This window comes from Callithrix jacchus, chromosome 20 (assembly GCF_049354715.1).
Source record: "Callithrix jacchus isolate 240 chromosome 20, calJac240_pri, whole genome shotgun sequence".
Taxonomy (NCBI): domain Eukaryota; kingdom Metazoa; phylum Chordata; class Mammalia; order Primates; family Cebidae; genus Callithrix; species Callithrix jacchus.
The window spans coordinates 36,205,408-36,223,649 of NC_133521.1; the positions used below are offsets into that span (position 1 = coordinate 36,205,408).

The 18,242-nt window shown below is 44.3% G+C and overlaps 1 protein-coding gene across 14 annotated transcripts in view; it reads left to right on the forward strand.

Annotated features, from left to right (window-relative positions):
- WWOX (WW domain containing oxidoreductase) overlaps positions 1-18,242 on the forward strand; it is a 1,143,691-nt gene that overhangs the window by 604,373 nt on the left and 521,076 nt on the right. For 5 of the 14 annotated variants that reach the window (XR_013530200.1, XR_013530201.1, XR_013530202.1 and 2 more), the window contains one exon: positions 1-16,177. This exon is cut by the window's left edge. The exons of 2 other annotated variants lie outside the window; for them this stretch is intronic. Coding sequence is in view for 3 of the 12 variants with exons in the window: in XM_035282433.3 (XP_035138324.3) it covers positions 16,054-16,134 (81 nt within the window). In the remaining 9 variants the exon portion in view is untranslated. The remainder of the gene's footprint in view (positions 16,178-18,242) is intronic. 7 more of the 14 variants (XR_008478139.2, XM_035282433.3, XM_035282432.3 and 4 more) reach the window with 4 other exon arrangements.

The window sequence follows — 18,242 nt, forward strand, 5'->3', positions numbered from 1 at the left end:
GGAGAACACCAGCACTCTTGCTGCCTGGAAAAAGAGACGCTCAGAGGCGACTGTTTGAGGAGTCATGCTGTCACTGCTGCTTCCTTTGCTTAGGTGAGCTCTGAGCAGCAGCTTCCCAGAGACTCTCTAATGACAGCTGGGAGCTTTTGTACCTTGCAAATCCTGGAGTCACAGCAGACCTGGCTTAGGACCCCAGCCCCACCACTAACTGACTGCATGGGCTCCTATGGGTTTTTTATTTTGCCTCTGCAAGCCTCAGTTTTCTCATCTGTAAAATAGGCGTAACATTAGCTTCAGCCCTCATAGGCTTAGTTTGAAGTTTAAATAAGAAAAGGCATCTTGGCTGGGCATGGTGGCTCACGCTTGTAATGCCAGCACTGTGGGAGGTCGAGGCAGGTGGATAGCTTGAGCCCAGGAGTTCAAGACCAGCTTGGGCAACATAACAAGATCCATCTCTGCAGAAAATACAAAAATTAGCCAGATGTGATGGCATGCATCTGTAACCCTAGCTACCCAGGAGGCTGGGGTGGGAGGATTGCTTGAGCATAGGAGTTCAAGCCCAGCCTGGATAACATGAAAAGACATGTCTCTGAAAAATCAGCTGGGCATGGTGGCAAGTGTTTTTACCCCTAGCTACTTGGAAGGCTGAGGTGGGAGGATCGCTTGAGCTCGGGAGATCGAGGCATGATCACCCTACTGCACTCCAGCCTGAGCAACAGGGATCCTGTCTCAAAAAATATAATAATAATAAAAGCCACATATAGAGCTGGACCTATCCAATCCTTTGAGGTAGACAATGGCCACATGGGACCATTTCAAGCTAAATTAAATTTTAAATGACATTAAAAATTTAGTCTCTCAGTTACACATTTCAAGTGCTCAATGTCCAGACATGTCTAGTGGCTCCGACAATGGGTAGCACAGGTATAGAAAGAATGCCTCTGTGACAGTAGAATGTCCCATTGCACAGCTGAGGTATGGTGCACTCAGCCCAGTGCTGGCCACAACACATACTGTGTTGGTTAACACTCAGTTTTATTGACCGGACATGGTGGCTTATGCTTGTCATCCTAGCATTTTGGGAGGCTGAAGTGGGAGGATAGCCTGAGCCTAGGAGTTTGAGACCAGCCTGAGTAACATAGTCAGACCCTCCCTCTACAAAAAATCAAAAAAGTAAACCCAGACATGGTGGCTCACGTCTGTAATCCCAGCACTTTAGGAGGCCAAGGGGAGCATCTTGCCTGAGGTCAGGAGTTCGAGACCAGCCTGGCTAACATGGTGAAACCCTGTCTCTACTAAAATTACAAAAATTAGCCGGGCATGGTGGCACATGCCTGTAGTCCCAGCTACTCGGGAGGCTGAGGCAGGAGAATTGCTTGAACCCAGGAGGCGGAGGTTGCAGTGAGCCCAGATGGAGCCACTGTACTCTGGCCTGGCACCTGGTGACAGAGCGAGACTCTGTGTCAAAAAATAAAAATAAAAAAATTAGCTGGACAAGATGGCATGTGCCTGTGTTTCCAGATACTTGGGAGGCTGAGGTGGGAGGATGGCTTGAGCCCAGAGGTTGAGGCTACAGTGAGGTATGCTCTTGCCACTGCACTCCAGTCTGAGTAGCAGAGCAAGACTCTGTCTCAAAACAAAACAAAACAAAACAAAACAAAACAAAACAACGACAGCCTGAGCAACATGGAGAAACCCCATGTCTACTAAAAATACAAAAAATTAGCCAGGCATAGTGGGGCACACGCCTGTAATCCCAGCTATTCAGGAGGCCGAGGCAGGAGATTCGCTTGAATGCAGGAGGTGGAGGTTGCAGTGAGCCAAGATTGTGCCATTGCACTCCAGCCTGGGCAACAACAGCGAAACTCTGCCTCAAAAAAAAAAATTCTCAATTTTTTTATGTTCGCTATAAGACGATAAAGGAGATATCCTAGATATGTGAGTCAAAGCCCTTTTAACTATGACTTCAAAACACTGAGGCTGGTGCCGTCCAGGAGTTCCTCCATATACAAAAAAAAAAAAAGGAAGGAAACAAAGGAGTAATACAGGATTCTCCCATTACAGTCTCTAGGGACAGACTGAGGTTTCAGGGTTCTCGGTCCTGATCTCAGGGGAATCCTGAATTACAGGTGTTAACCTGATTAGCCCCCGTCTGGCTCCTCGTTAATTACCTGAAGTGGATGGGACAGTTCCCGATACTCAGCACAAATTTGAGTGCAGTGACTCCGTGGCTTACTCCCTATTTGGCCTTGGAAAGTTACCCTTTAAGTCAGGGTTGCTTGTCTTCCGTTTCGGTGTGTGACTCACCTGGAGAACTGGTTAAAACACATGTCTCAGGCCTCATCCCTGGACCCACTAAGTGTCTGGGCTGGAGCTCAGGAGTCTGCTTTTCCAGCACGCGCCCGGATGTCACTGACGCTTCCAGCTCTCAGACCACAGTTGCAGCAGTGACTTTTAAAAGGCTGTTCCTTTGTAAAGAGTTGTTCTCCATGCCCCAAAGGATTGTGAGGATTGAGAAAATGAATACATGTGAAGTACACAGCCATTGACATTGTAGATACACAGCACATAGCCTCTGCTCTATTACTTAATTTTTACTAATTACTATTTTTTACACCTACAAATCAGGATCTGCTAGAATCGCTTGATTTAGACAACTGGGCCCTAACACACTGTGCCACTCTTCTGTCATGAAATAACAATCCTCTGTTTAAACACTTACCAACCTTTCAGCTCAATCATTTTGTACCAGTGAGGATAAATGTCTCTGCATGCATACACTTGGCATCACTCTTTAATAAAGTATTTTTCCTATAGCTGAGCGTGGTGGCATGTGCCTGTAATCCCAGTTACACAGAAGGCCAAGGCCAGAGGATCCCTTGAGCCCAGGAGTTGGAGGCTGCAGTGACTTATGATCATGCCATTGAACTCTAGCCTGGATGATACAGCAAGACCCTGTCTCTGAAGAAGCAAAGAGCCCACGTGTGGTGGCCCGTCCCTGTACTCCCAGTACTTTGTGAGGCTGAGGCAGGAGGATTGCTTGAGGAGTCTGAGATTGGCTTGGGCAGTATAGTAAGATCCCATCCCTATTAAACAATAAAAAAGGAAAACAAAATTTTAAAGAAAGATATTTCTTCCCTTCAGGATAATTTGGAGCCAGTACGTTTTGCACCATTCACTTGTCCCCAGCGTGGGACAAAAGATACTGCCTTAATGCCTGCTGCAAAGAGAACAGGTGTGCTTAGGATCTTTGGATAATGCGCAGGAGGTGTTTTGCAAAGACATACTTTCATGAGTAAACCTCATAAGCTCCAAGTGAATGATTTCCCTGAGCGAATGAATGATTCTGTGACAATGACACTTCTGTTTTAAGATGAGAAATTTTAAGAAATGAATCTGTAGGCTGCTCTAATTGATACCTTTGGTGGGGTAGGAAGGATAATCATTTAAAACCTAGGATCTGATTCCAGATGCCATGTTGTTGTGTTCTATCCCAGAACTATTTCTAAATTCTGTTTCCAGTTTCCAAAAGTTCAGGTAAGGAGAACACTGAATGTTAATTGGTGTTTAACAATTTTTTTAAGTTTATTTTTTTAAAATAGAGACAAGGGGCTGGGTGCTGTGGCTCGTGCTTGTAATCCCAACACTTTGGGAGGCCAAGTGGCGGTGGATCACCTGAGGTCAGGAGTTTGAGACCAGCCTGACCAACATGGTGAAACCCTGTCTCTACCAAAAATACAAAAATTAGCTGGCCACCATTGGCCACCATTGGCCAACACTTTAATCCCCCAGCTACTCAAGATGCTGAGGCAGGAGAATTGCTTGAACCCGGGAGGCGGAGGTTGCAGTGATCCAAGACCATGCCACTGCACTCCAACCTGAGTGATAGAGTGAGACTCTGTCTCAATAATAATAATAATAATAACAATTAAATGAAAATAAAAACAGAGACAAGGTCTGGTTTTGTTGCCCAGGCTGGTCTTGAACTCCTGGATTCAAGTGATCCTCCTGCCTTGGCTTCCTAAAGTGCTGGGATTACAGGCTTGATCTGCCACACCTCACCCCTTATTTTCGATATCATTGATAAACTATGGTCTTCAAGGATTTGTGGGACTTTTCATGTTCAATACCCAGTGGCCATGATTTGGGGCGTGAGGAGCTTACCATGATGTAGAATTCAGATTTTCTGAGTGTTTAATTAGGCTTCTTTGGTCACAAGGAACAGTTTTACTTGTGCCACCTCTTCTAAGAAAAAGGTTTGTTGTAAGAGATAACATTGGCAAGCTGAGGAAAGGAGGCAGTTTTGGGGAACTGTCTCCTGTGATCCCCTCCTGCAGAGCCGCCGAGTTCTTTTTGTCTGACTAGCTCCTTCTCTCACTGCTAGATTTATTCATTGCCCTCCCTCACAATTTTGGCTCACCCATGCTACTTTTTCTCATGACCGTGCAACTCAACTCGACCTTATGGCATCTTTTCATCAGCTGCTGCAGGCTTCAAGTCAGTTTCCCAGTTCCCTAGTGCAGAAATCTACTTGTATGAGTCATCTTTGCCATTGGTAGATTGCAGAGCAGACATCTGGACAGATTTGCCCTTGGCTCACATATGATTGGACCTGTGATCTCTCCAGGTGTACTCAGAGTGGGGAAGGGGAGTGGTGGCAGGTGATATGAAACCCACGCAAGTAGGAGGACCCATGAATCATGGGAGTTTTCCTTAGCAGGGAGTGCGAGTGGGCAGGGATAACTGGTTTTGCAGTTGAGCGCCAGTTGCGTTGGAATGACAGCTGTGGTGTGTTAAGTCCGATCAAGTCCAGAATTCCTCTCCACCCCACCCTTTTGCAGTTCCCCCAGATGTACTACGGGACCTGGATGTGATGCAAGCATGCCTGCTGGCTTAGGTTGTGCTTCACAGCTGCAACATCCCTGGGGTGGAGAAGCCACGTGGGGCCTCACAGAACCCTCCTCCCTCCCTGCTAAAGGCTGAGAAGGGGCACTGCCCAAGTAGTTGACATGAAGAGGGTTGAGGGGGCAGTTATCTTCTTCCAGGTTAATCTCAGTTTGGGCTGCATTGAACTATATTCGTAATGGGCCTCATCATATTGAACTATAGAAACACCATAGTTGTCACCTAACTGAGCTTTTCTTTGTTCCCATGTTTCAATGAGGCAGTTACTAAAACTCCTTTGAGAAATGAGTTTTGTGAATTACAAGTGTATTTCACTTGTAATTCAGTCGTCTTATAGTCAGAGCATGGGAACGCTCATAGTATGTATCAGAAACTAGGAAACATATCATTTTACAGCTCTGTCTGCAAAAATGCATCGTGAGCCTCACTGGGGAGTGTTCTCAATGTGATTTTTATTCTGGGGTGTCCTTTGGCCACAGTCCTTAGGATTTTTTTTTTCTCTTTGCTGTGTGCTGTAACAGGGTCCACCCACTGAGATCTTGCTGTTCAGTCTGCTAGGATCTCCACTTCTCCCTGCAGTGGGATGTCTAGTCAGAGTTTCCATTCTGTTTTTATGACCCTGGGAGGACTGGGAGAGATCTGTGAGGTCATCTTGTCCACCCTCAGCCAGGGCAGGAGTGTTCCCTAATGGTACAGTCAAGTATTTGGTTCAGTCTTGCTTCAGATGACTCAAGTGATGAGTCCTAGGGACATCCCTTGGGAAGCTATTCTGCAGCCCAATAACTTTCACTGTGTGATTTTTTTTTGTATGTGTCTAATATTGAGAGTCTGACACAGTAAAGTCATAAAGAGCTGTCTGTTTACAGCAGATCTTTACCTAGGAGTGTTCTCATAATAGTTACTTTTGTTGTAAATCTTCATCTAGCATGGGAGTTAAGTGCGTTTTAAAACTAGACCTAGGGACTATGTATCCTAAAATGCAAGAATAGCCCCCAAAAAGAAAATTAATGTTGAAAACCTAGTCGGTCTGCCAGCAGTGTGTATGTAACTGTTCTATGTATAGTTCACATAGCAATATATGTTTTGCTTTTGCGGTACTAAAAGCAACGGCAGAGAAGCTTCTGCTACTGAATGCTTAGCACAAAACTCCTATCCTTCCTCTTTAAAATTAGTCCCACAGTTGCCGCTTAATCTGCTTGCCAGGAAGTAAGCTGTTGGCTCGTGTCTTTCACTGATGTGGGGTGTATCTGTAATCTTGGTCACTGTTGAGAGCTTGGTGGGAGGCTAACCATTGTTGAGGGAAAGATCTCAGGGCATAGTCAAGAAAGAGAGAGAGAGAGAGAGAGACAGAGAGAGAGAGAGACAGAGAGAGAGAGAGAGAGAGAGAGAGAGAGAGAGAAAAGAAAAGAGAGAGAAGTGGGGAGGGAGAGAGGGAGGAGAGACATGGACCCATGGGTGATGGGAAGAGAATAGGAGACTTAGAATTGGGGCCAGGCATGGTGGCTCACACCTGTAATCCCAGTACTTTGGATGGCCAAATTAAGCAGATAACCTGAGGTTGGGAGTTCAAGACCAGCCTGACCAACAGGGAGAAACCCCATCTCTACTACAAATATGCAAATTAGCTGGGCATGGTGGTGTGTGCCTGTAATCCCAGCTACTCGGATGGCTGAGGCAGGAGAATCGCTTGAACCTGGAAGGTGGAGGTTGCAGTGAGCTAATATCGAGCCATTGCACTCCAGCCTGGGCAACAAGAGCAAAACTCTGTCTCAAAAAAAAAAAAAAAAAAAAAAAAAAAAAAGAAGGAGAAGAAATAGGGAATTTGAAATGTAATAAAACAAAAGGAGGGAGGAAAGATGGGGGAGTATAGGAAGAAATGAAGAGAATGTGTTTGATTTGGGATCTGTAGACTGGGGAAAGACATTCAAACTGGCAGGACCCAATGTTCACTGGAAGTTTTTCCCTTGTGGATCCTTCTTTAGATGCAGGAATCCGGTTCTCAAAGTGTGGCTCCCAGGCCAGCAACACCAGCACCACTGAGAAATCTGTTACAAGTGCATATTCTCTGGCTTCACCCCAGAAATTCTGAATCAGAAACTCTGAGGGGAGTGGGCCCAGCTGTTTGTGTTTCTGGAAGTCCTCTGCTTTGAGAACCAGTGACATAGGACATTCTTCTAGGAATCCAGTTGTTTAAGGAAAGGCCAGAAGGTATTTATGTTTATAAGCAGCTCCACCCTGCACTCCAGATGCCTTCTCTAGCTATCTAACAGAGACAGAGTTGAGTTAATAGTTCAGATACTCAGAGATAATAATTCAGAAACTATTATCTGTGGCTAGGAGACAGGCTTCATTTCCAAAACTCACCCAGGAAGGCCATGTTCTTTTTTCATCTGGCATTTTTCTGTTGACTGTTTATGAAGCCACATGGTAATAAACAGATTCCATATCCACACAGAAAAGGCCTGTGCCATCCAAGTTAAGTGGAACATCAGGTTATATATCTCAGTTTTTCTTACGTTTCCCCAGTTGCCACATCATGGCCAACAAGAGGGTAGGGATCATTAAGGAATTTATTTCCATCTTTATTTTATCATTTAATACACATTTTTTCCAATGAGAGTACGGATGTCATAAATGGTTACACATTGAGTGACTACCCAAATTAACAGTGTTTCATTTTCACACTGTTCACACAGTTCTCTTGTCTCTGTTCATGATAGAACAGTAAATCCAAGTTGCTTTAAGTAGATATTGGAAATATGAACCCAATATGTTCTCAGTGTTTCTATGGCATAGTTATAATTTAAACTCAAAATCTCATGAGATTACATTTGAGGTTAAAGGGTTGTACTTACTAAAAGAGGAGACTCGAAAATGTAGAAGTCCATTTTCCACGTGGCCTAAGATTGTTGAAGGATTTGTTCTATTGCATGCTGATAAATATTTATCATGGTTAAGTGAACAGTCATTTGGAGACAGACACCGTTTTATGATGCAGCTTCTCAGGGTAGCCTAAGTGTGACTCTGCCTTGCCATTTTATGTTTTATCGGAATACGCAGACATATACTTTATGAGGTTGAGTAATGAAGAGAGAGAGACCCCAGTAAACATATTTTCTAAGAGTAATGGTTATCTATAGCTCAGCAACCCTCAGTTAGCATAGCTTCTATTACACAGTACAAGGCAAGCACTTCATAGCTCAATTAGATGTAACTTGCGTCATTTTTAGGCCTGATGTTACTCCAAATTAACACTATATTTCATATTCTCCAGGTCTGACTATTAACCGGATTTGGGAACCTTCAGGGCTTATTATTTAGTAATCCCTGAAGCTCCCAAGTAGGCATTTTAAAATTCATGCATTAGAACAGATTAAAAATTACCTGGAAAGGCGTGTTAAATGCCCCACTCCCTTTCTTTTGCTAATTGTGCTAGAGATAAAAAAGAAAATGCCAGTAAGGTCAGATCTAGTTTGGTACAAATGAACTTGCTTTTTGGTTTGCTGCTAATTGTTGCTGAAACAAGAGTTGTTTAAATGAGTAAATAATTTTTGAAATCATTGTAGGGTCTCACAGAGCCACAATTCAAACTCACAAACCGGGAATGATTATCTTTTTCTTTATATCTTAAAGTTTTCTGCAGTAGAAATGAATTTTGAATGTAAGCTAGGAAAAAAAAAGTGAGGCCTCACTATGTATATAAAAGTAACAAGATGTGCAAATGTTTTGAAGAACAGTGATTTATTTAGTTAAGCCGTAGAAAGCTTGGTTTTGTTTCTTGTTGCAGCATCTTTATCCTTAGTTCTTAATCCGAAATTGGAAGATTTTCCAAGAGAAAATTGACAAAGATCATTCACGATGCGTCATTATGTAAGTTACTTCATTTGTAAAAAGATCCTGACAAATCCTACTTTTCCAGATCCCGATGCACTAACTCCCATTCACTTCTTTCTATTTTTCCTCTCTCTATTGCATATTAAACCACCATATTTAGAGAATAGAAGCTTCTGCCGTCATTATATCATGCCTTCCTCAGCAGAGGCAGCTGTCCTACCTCCCCGTCCTGCAGGAGTTCTCCGGCCATCCTTTCAGCCACTGTTACTCTGCATGGGGCAGTTTGGCCCCCAAGGGATAATTGATCTTGTCTTGAGGCATTTTTTGGTTGTCAGAACTTGGGGAAGAGACGAGGGATTGAGGGAGGGTGCTCCTGACATCTAGTGGGTAGATGTCAGTAATATGACTTGGCTGTGTCCCCACCCAAATTTCATCTTGAATTGTAGTTCCCATAATCCCCACGTGTCACAGAAGGGACCCGGTAGGAGGTGATTGACTCATGTGGGCAGTGACTCCGATGGTATTTTCACGGTAGGGAGTGAGTTCTCATGACATTTGGTGGTTTTATAGGGGGCTTTTGCCCCTTTGCTTGGCACTTCTCCTTTCTGCTGCCATGTGAAGAAGGGCATGCTGCTTCCCCTTCCACCATGATTATAAGTTTCCTGAGTCCCCTGCAGCCATGCTGAATTGTGAGTCATTTAAACCTCTTTGCTTTAAAAGTTACACTGTCTCACATGTCTTTATTAGCAGCATGAGAACAGACTAATGCAGTCAGAGATGCTACAGAACATCCCACAACACACAGGACTCCCACCCTCCAACCCTACCCCACCAACAATCATTCAGCCCAAAATGGCAGTAATGAGGCCATTGAGAAATGCTCTTCAAGCTACACGTCACCATTGGAAGGTTGCCAAACTGTGCTTTGCACACACATGCTGTCTGAACGCCTTGTATTTTTCCTTTGCTTACTCCTCCTGCTCCCCAAATACCCCAGATGTTGTATTTCCGTAACAAACCCTGGCTGAGTCCCCTAATATTCTGGGGTGACTTCTGAACTCTTCTATCCCTCTGGCAAAGACTCCTTGACCAAACTTTAGCTTGGCTCCTCAGAGCCCACTTCTCAACTAGGCCTTGACCTTGGTCCTCTGTCCTTGCTGGATCTTCATAGTCCAGTCTTAGCAAGAGTCCTGCTAAGTCAATTTAGAGAGAATCCCTTCACCCTTGATATCTGAACACCTTCGCCTGCCTTCAGCAAGAATCTTGCTAAATTGGTTAAGTTGGAATACTCCTACCCTCGTGGTTCCTTGTAGTAATTTTCCATCCACTGACCCTCCCGCTGCCCTGCCGCTCTGCTCTTTGGCTATAAGTCCCCAGCTGTCTTTATTATATTTGGAGTTGAGCCCTATCTCTCTTCCCTATTGCAACAGTCTTGAATCCTGTTGCAATAATCCTGCATACAGTCTTCCTTACCATGTTAACAAATGTCAGGATAACTTTTGTGTTTTTGAGGTGAAGTCTCACTCTGTTGCCCCGGTGGGAGTGCAGTGATGTAATCTCAGCTCACTGCAACCTCTGCCTCCCGGGCTCAAACAATTCTCCTGCCTCCGCCTCCCAAGTAGCTGGGATTACAGGTGAATGCCATCATGACAAGCTAATTTTTGTGTTTTTAGTAGAAATGGGGTTTCACCATGTTGGCCAGGGTGGTCTCGAACTCCTGACCTCCAGGTGATCCAACCACTTTGGGCTCCCAAAGTGCTGGGATTACAGTTGTGAGCCACCAAGCCCGACCAGGATAACGTTTTAACCACCCAGCCAACACACTGTCAACTCTTTAAGGATCGGGACCATGTGTTGTCTAGGACCAGATATGGTGCACATGGTGTGAACACATATGAAGTGTCTGTTGGCCAGGTGCGGTGGCTCACACCTGTAACCCCAGCACTCTGGAAGGCTGAGGTAGAAGGATTGCTTGAGCAAAGTGTTCAAGACCAGCCTGAGCAACACAGCGAGACCCCATCTCTACAAAAAATAAAGAAAATTAGCCAGGTGTGGACGCATTCACCTGTAGTCCTAGCTATTCCAGAGACTGAGATGGAAGGATCTCTTGAGCCCTGGAGTTCAAGGCTGCAGTGAGCCATGATCGTGCCACAGTACTCTAGCCTGAGTGACAGAAGGAGACATTGTCTGAAAATTTTTTTAAAAATGGGGCCGGGCACAGTGGCTCAAGCCTGTAATCCCAGCACTTTGGGAGGCCGAGGCGGGTGGATCACGAGGTCAAAAGATCGAGACCATCCTGGTCAACATGGTGAAACCCCATCTCTGCTAAAAATACAAAAAAAAAAAAAAATTTAGCTGGGCATGATGGCGCATGCCTGTAATCCCAGCTACTCGGGAGGCTGAGACAGGAGAATTGCCTGAACCCAGGAGGTAGAGGTTGCTGTGAGCCAAAATCTCACCATTGCACTCTAGCCTGGGTAACAAGAGTGAAACTCTGTCTCCAAAAAAAAATGAAGAAATGTTTGTTGAATGAAGTTATGAAAGCATTTGGTGGAAACAGGACACATATGTGAATATATTCATAGTTGCAAACTCAAAAGGATGCTCGAAAGCTGGTTCTTTGTCTTGTCCCTTTATCTAGGCTTTTTCCAGTCACAGCCTGGATGCATGCATGAATAAACTGCTACCATTAAGTCCCTGAATTATTTAAGCACTGCAAGTGATTCTATAAAAACCATACAGTAAAATGAATTACATACGCGTATATTTCAAGAGCTCCAGTAGCCTTCCCAGGATGGCTTGACGTTGTCTCTTAGCGCTGCATCAATACCTGGGGGTTTTCAAATATTGCAGGTGGCTGAAGCCCTTGTGTTCACGTTTCTGTAGTCTTTATCCATTTGTGAAACCAGGTCCCAATCTATACGTCCAACGCCATTCCTAGACCTCCTTTGATAATCTCCACTAAGCAGACGCACTCGATACATCTTCACTAATGGGTTCTGACTTCATAAAATGTATTAATGACTCCTTTTTGAAAGTAAGAGTGCGTTGAATACAAGTCATTATTGCTTTAAAAGTTCATAAAAGCAAAAGCACAGTATTTCCCCTGGTGTTTGTGCAGTAGGAGAATAGATGTCCACCCAGGGCCTCGCATTTTAGCTGTGCTTCTCTTGTTTGTGATTGCAGGTTTCAGACTGCCTGGTAGGAGGACGTCACTTCTGATTCGCTTCTCTTTCTGACGGACTGTTGTCTTTCTGATTTTGTGGAATTCTTATCTTGCAAAAAGTTTGCAATCATTTCATTTTCAACATAGTTTTATCACATGACAAAGGTGACAGAAAGGAAGACTCTTACTTCAGCCTACATGGTGCTTGAGAAAACCTCATCTGGCTGGGGATGGTGGTTCACACCTGTAATTTCCTCAGTTAGAGAGGCTAAGGTGAGAGAATGGTTTGAGCCTGGGAGTTTGAGACCAGTCTGGGCAACAAAGTGAGATCCCATCTCTACAAAAACTAAAAAAATTAGCTGCATGTAGTGATGTGCACCTGTAGTCCCAGCTAATTGAGAGGCTGAAGCAAGGAAGTTGCTTGAGTCTAGGAGGTTGAGGCTGCAGTGAACCATGTTGCTGCCACTGTACTCCAGCCTGGGCAACAGAGAGAAAAGACCCTGTCTCCAAAAGGAAAAACAAAAGCAAAAGAAAAAAGCATTGTCTCACCTCACCCTTGCAGTCCCTGTGGGAGAGAGTTACCATTAGCTCTGAGTTTATAGGTGAATGATACAGTTTGGTTCTGTCTCCACCCAAATCTCAACTTGAATTATATCTCCCAGAATTCCCACACATTAAAGGGAAAGGTAATTAAATCATGGGGGCTGGTCTTTCCCGTGCTATTCTCCTGATACTGAATAAGTCTCATGAGATCTAATGGGTTTATCAGGGGTTTCTGCTTTTGCTTCTTCCTCATTTTCTCTTGCCGCCACCATGGAAGAAGTGCCTTTTGCCTCCCACCAAGGTTCTGGGGCATCCTCAGACATGTGGAACTCTAAGTCGAATTAAACCTCTTTTTCTTCCCAGTCTCCAGTGTGTCTTTATCAGCAGCATGAAAACGGACTAATACAGTGAGGAAAGCCATGTGCTAGGAAGAGAGCGTGGTTATATTTCAACCCAGGACTGTTGAACTCCTAAGGTTTTATTAACATATGATCCATTTCTCTCAATCTAATAGTAAAGGGAAGAGAAGTCACAACTTTTGTTTTCCAATTCCTTTTGAATATTTCAAAGGTTTTCTTAAAGGACTTGAAGAAACCATAGCTTCCTTGCTAGTTCCCACAGCGTTAGTCCTCACCAAAGTATAGATTGCCTTTAAGGAGATTTGTTTCCATCAATCCCCATTTATAAGGAATTACAGTAGAGCAATGCCCACTTCAAAGTGGCTCACACCTGGCTGACATCTGTTCGTTAAAAATGCCTGCCTTTGGGTTCTGAGACATCCAAGGAGCTCTTATGGGTAACACCTGTAGACTTATAGCTGTTCCTCTCTCCCTGCAAGGTCCATATGCCTGAATCCCCACCTCCATGTTTATAAAACTTAACAATTGGGGAAACAGTGAGTTGAGGGACTAGGGTCACCAGTGGAGTCCCATAAATATGTTGTTTATAATCCCTGTGAAACAAGAAGACCATCTTAATTTCATGCTTTTTGAACTGGGGTATCAGTGTCCCCAGGTTTTCCTGTTGGGGATACCGATGCCAGAGTTCGTTGAAAGTGATAGGAAACAAGGCATATTTTCTTAAAGAGACGACTTTTTTTTTTTTTTTTTTTTGGTGAATACACCATGTTGTTTACAGTGAAAACAAACGCGGATATTCTCTAATAGAAGATATCCTTTGTATGGTGTTTTAGAGATAACACTTGAGTCGTTAAACACCCTTCTCTCCCTGGGGATCCCTTTTGCTCTGGGGGTTGTGTCCACGGAAGAGATTGAAAGCCCAGCCATATGGACGTCATATTATTCATTTTTATTTGCGATCCAGAGCTTGCCAGCAACCTTTTAGATCTCTCTCCTTGGAAGGTTTCGCAAGATGCTTATAAATGTATGTTGCTTTGTTGCAGACAATATATATTTAAAAAGCACTTCTTTGCCCATCTTTCAACCCGGATACTGACCGCCTTTCTGGATTTGGGGCTGGGCGTTATCTCCATCTCATGGTTTTTGCTATAGTTCTAGAAGTCCAGCCCATGAAAGCATGCTTCCCACCCCCACCACCATCCACAGGTTCCTCTGCGTATCTTAGGGGAAGTCCTCTATACTCCAGTTAATTTTCTCTCCGTTTCCTTTATTACTTCCAAGTTCCATTGCCAAAATATGATGCCTGCTCTGTCAGCCGCCCTGTATTCCCATTTGTCCAGCTTCATTCTGTATTTTTCCAAATAATCCCTAACCATGATAATACAAATATATTATAAATACTCATTTTTGTTTAACATTTACACAGGACCAAATATTCCTAGAGTAGTATTCCAGGTGGTGGGCCCTCCTCTAGAGCAGGGAAACAATGTCACCTGTTAGGTGACATTTGGCAGTGTCTGGAGACATTGTTAATCAAGGCGTAATAACATTGCTATTGCATCAAGTGGATGAACGGCCAGGGAGCTACTGACCGCCCTGCAATGCACAGGTGACCCTTACCACAGAAAACTGCACAACTCTAAATATGAGCAGCACCGAGGTTGTGACTTGTTGATCTAGGGGAAGATGTGATTTCATTCTTCATCCTTCAAGCTGTGAATTCCCTCTGTTTTCATACTAATGTTGTTGTTATAAGAGCCTCAGACTTGACCAGACTCAGTAACATAAAAAAAAAAAAAAAAATGTAAAAAGGGTTTAGAAGTCTGGGCGTGGTAGCTCATGCCTTTAATTCTAGCACTTTAGGAGGCTGAGGCAGGTGGATCACTTGAGATCAGAAGTTCAGAACCAGCCTGGCTAACATGGTGGAACCCTGTCTCTACTAAAAATACAAAAATTAGCCAGGTGTGGTGATGTTCACCTGTAATCCTAGCTACTCTGGAGACTGAGGCTGGAGAATCGCTTGAACCCAGGAAGTAGAGGTTGCAGTGAGCTGAGATCACACCACTGCACTCCAGTCTGGGAAACAGAGAGAGGCTCCATCTCAAAATAAATAAAATAAGATTAAAATCAAATAAACTACAGTACAGTCAGAAGTTAGGGTGGGGTCACAGGGATCCTGCTAGACATCTGTGGAAAGGGTGATTGTGTCTGCAAGCTGCGACCATGGTCTTTACAGCTTCTGCAAGTGCTCGACAAAAAGGGCCACATTCTTAGCTGGTCTTCTCCTCCCTTTACTGAAACAATGCCCTGCCCATTGTCAAGGCAGAAGCACCTTCCACTGAGAAGCGTTAGACACCACGTCAGTCTCGCCTTCCATCACGTCACTCCAGCATCCATTTGAAATTCAGTGCCAACCCATACATTCCACCTGGCTTCTGGGAGCAGCCTGCGTGGAGTGTGTATTCAACATTAGAAACACAGTAAATCCAGCCCACTTATTCATATTAACCAGCAAAGGCATTCTGCATGCCCATGTAAATACTGCAGATTACTGACATGGCCTTCTAGACCATGCGAAGATGGAAGCATATAGCAGAATTCATATGTGAACAGATTGCTTTTTCTCATAAGAATGCTTTATTAGAATGTCAACTATTGCAGCTTTCTGAAGTTACTCTTCCTGCTCTTGATTTAAGCCCTGAATCACCCCACCACTCTCTTTTTTCACTGCATTCTGCTATGTATCTTCACACGTACTTCCTGCAGTTTCTAAATGGCCTACTTAAACCTTGAGGTAGGTCCTTCAGTTTCCCATAAATTAATAACACATCTATGAATATTTCCCAGCCAGTCTTAGAAGCCCCAGTCTGTGCCAATACCAGGATCGTAAACACAGGGAATAGATAAAGCAAGCTGCTTCTTTCAAATGCTCTTCCAATATGAAGCAACATATGATTAATCTAGACGGCCTGCTACTTTCATTTACCATGTTGCTGCTCATGGGATTACGGGCACAAAGGTTTCATAAATTTCAAATGAAATATGAACATTTGTTGTCAAAATACTGTTAAGATATGAAAACCCTGCTAGTATGAGTTACATTTTTGTTATTCTATTATTATTATTGTATTTATATCCACAGGCATTTGCCTATTTTAGGTTCTGGGGAGCAAAGCAGCCTCCCCACTGCATTCTTTCTCCCACTCCCTTTTAATCCTCTCTTCCGTCCCTCCCTTGTTTTCTAAGCAGGAAACAATGAAGGAGTTTGTGCTCCTCTTGCGGTGTCTACTGTGTCGCTTTCCTATGATCCGCAGTCCTATGATTTGATGCCCTTGTTTTGGAGAAGAGACACTTGTCTTTTGTGACAGAGGTAGGTCGTGGCGGGGGCGGGTTTAGCTGACTTCATCAGATAGTAGCCTGCAGATCCCACCTGTGAGGCTGTGGGCTGCCGAGGAGGGTTCAGCGGGCTGGATCAGAGAGAGCAGAGCCACGCTGGCAAGTCAGAGCCTTTGTGGAAAGCAGCCAAGGTCACAGCTGGAAAGAAAGCCGTGTATTGCAAATCAGAGGGGCAGTGCAGGAATGGACCAAAGGAATGAGGGACCAAATTGTCAGCCTGGAGAATCAAGAGCCGGACAGAGGGAACCTGTGACAAAAACGAAAGAAAATAAAACCATCTATGGAGCATTGACCAGGTTCCAGATAGTTTAATGCCCTGTGTGTGCATCGGGTATGCTGTGGAAGGACAGATGTGATTCCTTAAAGGCACTGCGCTGATTTAGACCAGGGGTTCTCAAAGTGGGGTCCCTGGATCGGCAGCATCAACATTACCTGGAAACTTGTTAGAGACGCAGAACTTGGGCCCTGCCCCAGGCCTCCTGAATCTAATCTGAATACATCGTGGGGAGAAGTGGGAGGTGGAGCCTGTAGTCTGCAGTCTGTGTTAGGAAGCTCTCTGGGTGGTTCTGATAAATGGTCAGGTTTGAGATACAGCAGGAGAGGCGGGGATCAAAGATAAAAGACTAGGGGTGGGAATCAGAAATATGGTGTCCCTGCCTACCTAGGGGCTAAATCCCTGTAAATTCGTACCTAGGGGCAAGTCTTCCAAACTCTCTATGCCTGGCAACCTAAACAAAGAGTGAGAATAATGCTTGTCAGACGTCACAGGATTTTCCAGAACTGATACTGGTTGCGATGATAAACGCTGAGACTCATGCTGCACGAGAGTACCAGGCAGGGTCATAAGTGACTTCAGGCTCTACAGAGAGTCCCCGACTTACAATGGTTTGACTTACAAGTTTTCGACGTTGGGATGCTAGGGAAACCTTACACATTCAGTAGAAACTGAACTTTAAATTTTGGGTTTCGTTCCCCCCAACCCCACCATGGGCTGGTAATAGGTGGTAGGATACTGTCTCTTGCAATGCCAGGCCACAGCAGCAAGCTGCAGCTTTCAGTGATCATGAGGGCAAAGAACTGATATTCTTTAGTGCGCGGTGTTGCCCGATGATGCCTAACTGTAGGCTAATAAGTGATCTTTTATTTTTTAATTTAATTTTTTTATTTCCATCTGTTTTGAGGGGAATAGGTGGTGTTTGGTTACATGAGTAAGTTCTTTAGTGGTGATTTTGGTGCACCGGTCACCCAAGCAGTATACACTGCAAACAGTTTGTAGTCTTTTCATCCCTCACTTCCCTCCCACCCTTCCCTCCGAGTCCCCAGAGTCCATTGTATCATTCTTTTTTTTTTTTTGAGACAAAATTTCACTCTTGTTACCCAGGCTGGAGTGCAATGGCGCGATCTCGGCTCACCCTTCCCTCCGAGTTCCCAGAGTTCATTGTATCATTCTTTTTTTTTTTTGAGACGGAGTTTCGCTCTTGTTACCCAGGCTGGGGTACAATGGCGCGATCTCGGCTCACCGCAACCTCCGCCTCCTGGGTTCAAGCAATTCTCCTGCCTCAGCCTCCCAAGTAGCTGGAACTACAGGCACGCACCACCATGCCCAGCTAATTTTTTGTATTTTTAGTAGAGACGGGGTTTCACCATGTTGACCAGCATGGTCTCGATCTTCTGACCTTGTGATCCACCTGCCTCAGCCTCCCAAAGTGCTGGGATTACAGGCTTGAGCCACTGCGCCCGGCCCATTGTATCATTCTTATGCCTTTACATCCTCAGAGCTTAGCTCCCACTTATGAGTGGGAACATACAGTGCTTGGTTTTCCATTATTGAGTTGCTTCATTTAGAATAATGGTCTCCAATTCCATCGTCCCATCTAGGTTGCTGAAAATGCCATTAATTCATTCTTTTTTATGGCTGAATAGTATTCCATCCTGTGTGTGTGTGTGTGTGTGTGTGTGTGTGTGTGTAGTGAATAAAGACACTGTGATATATGTCATATGTGATATGTATCATATATATCACAGTGTCTTTACCCACT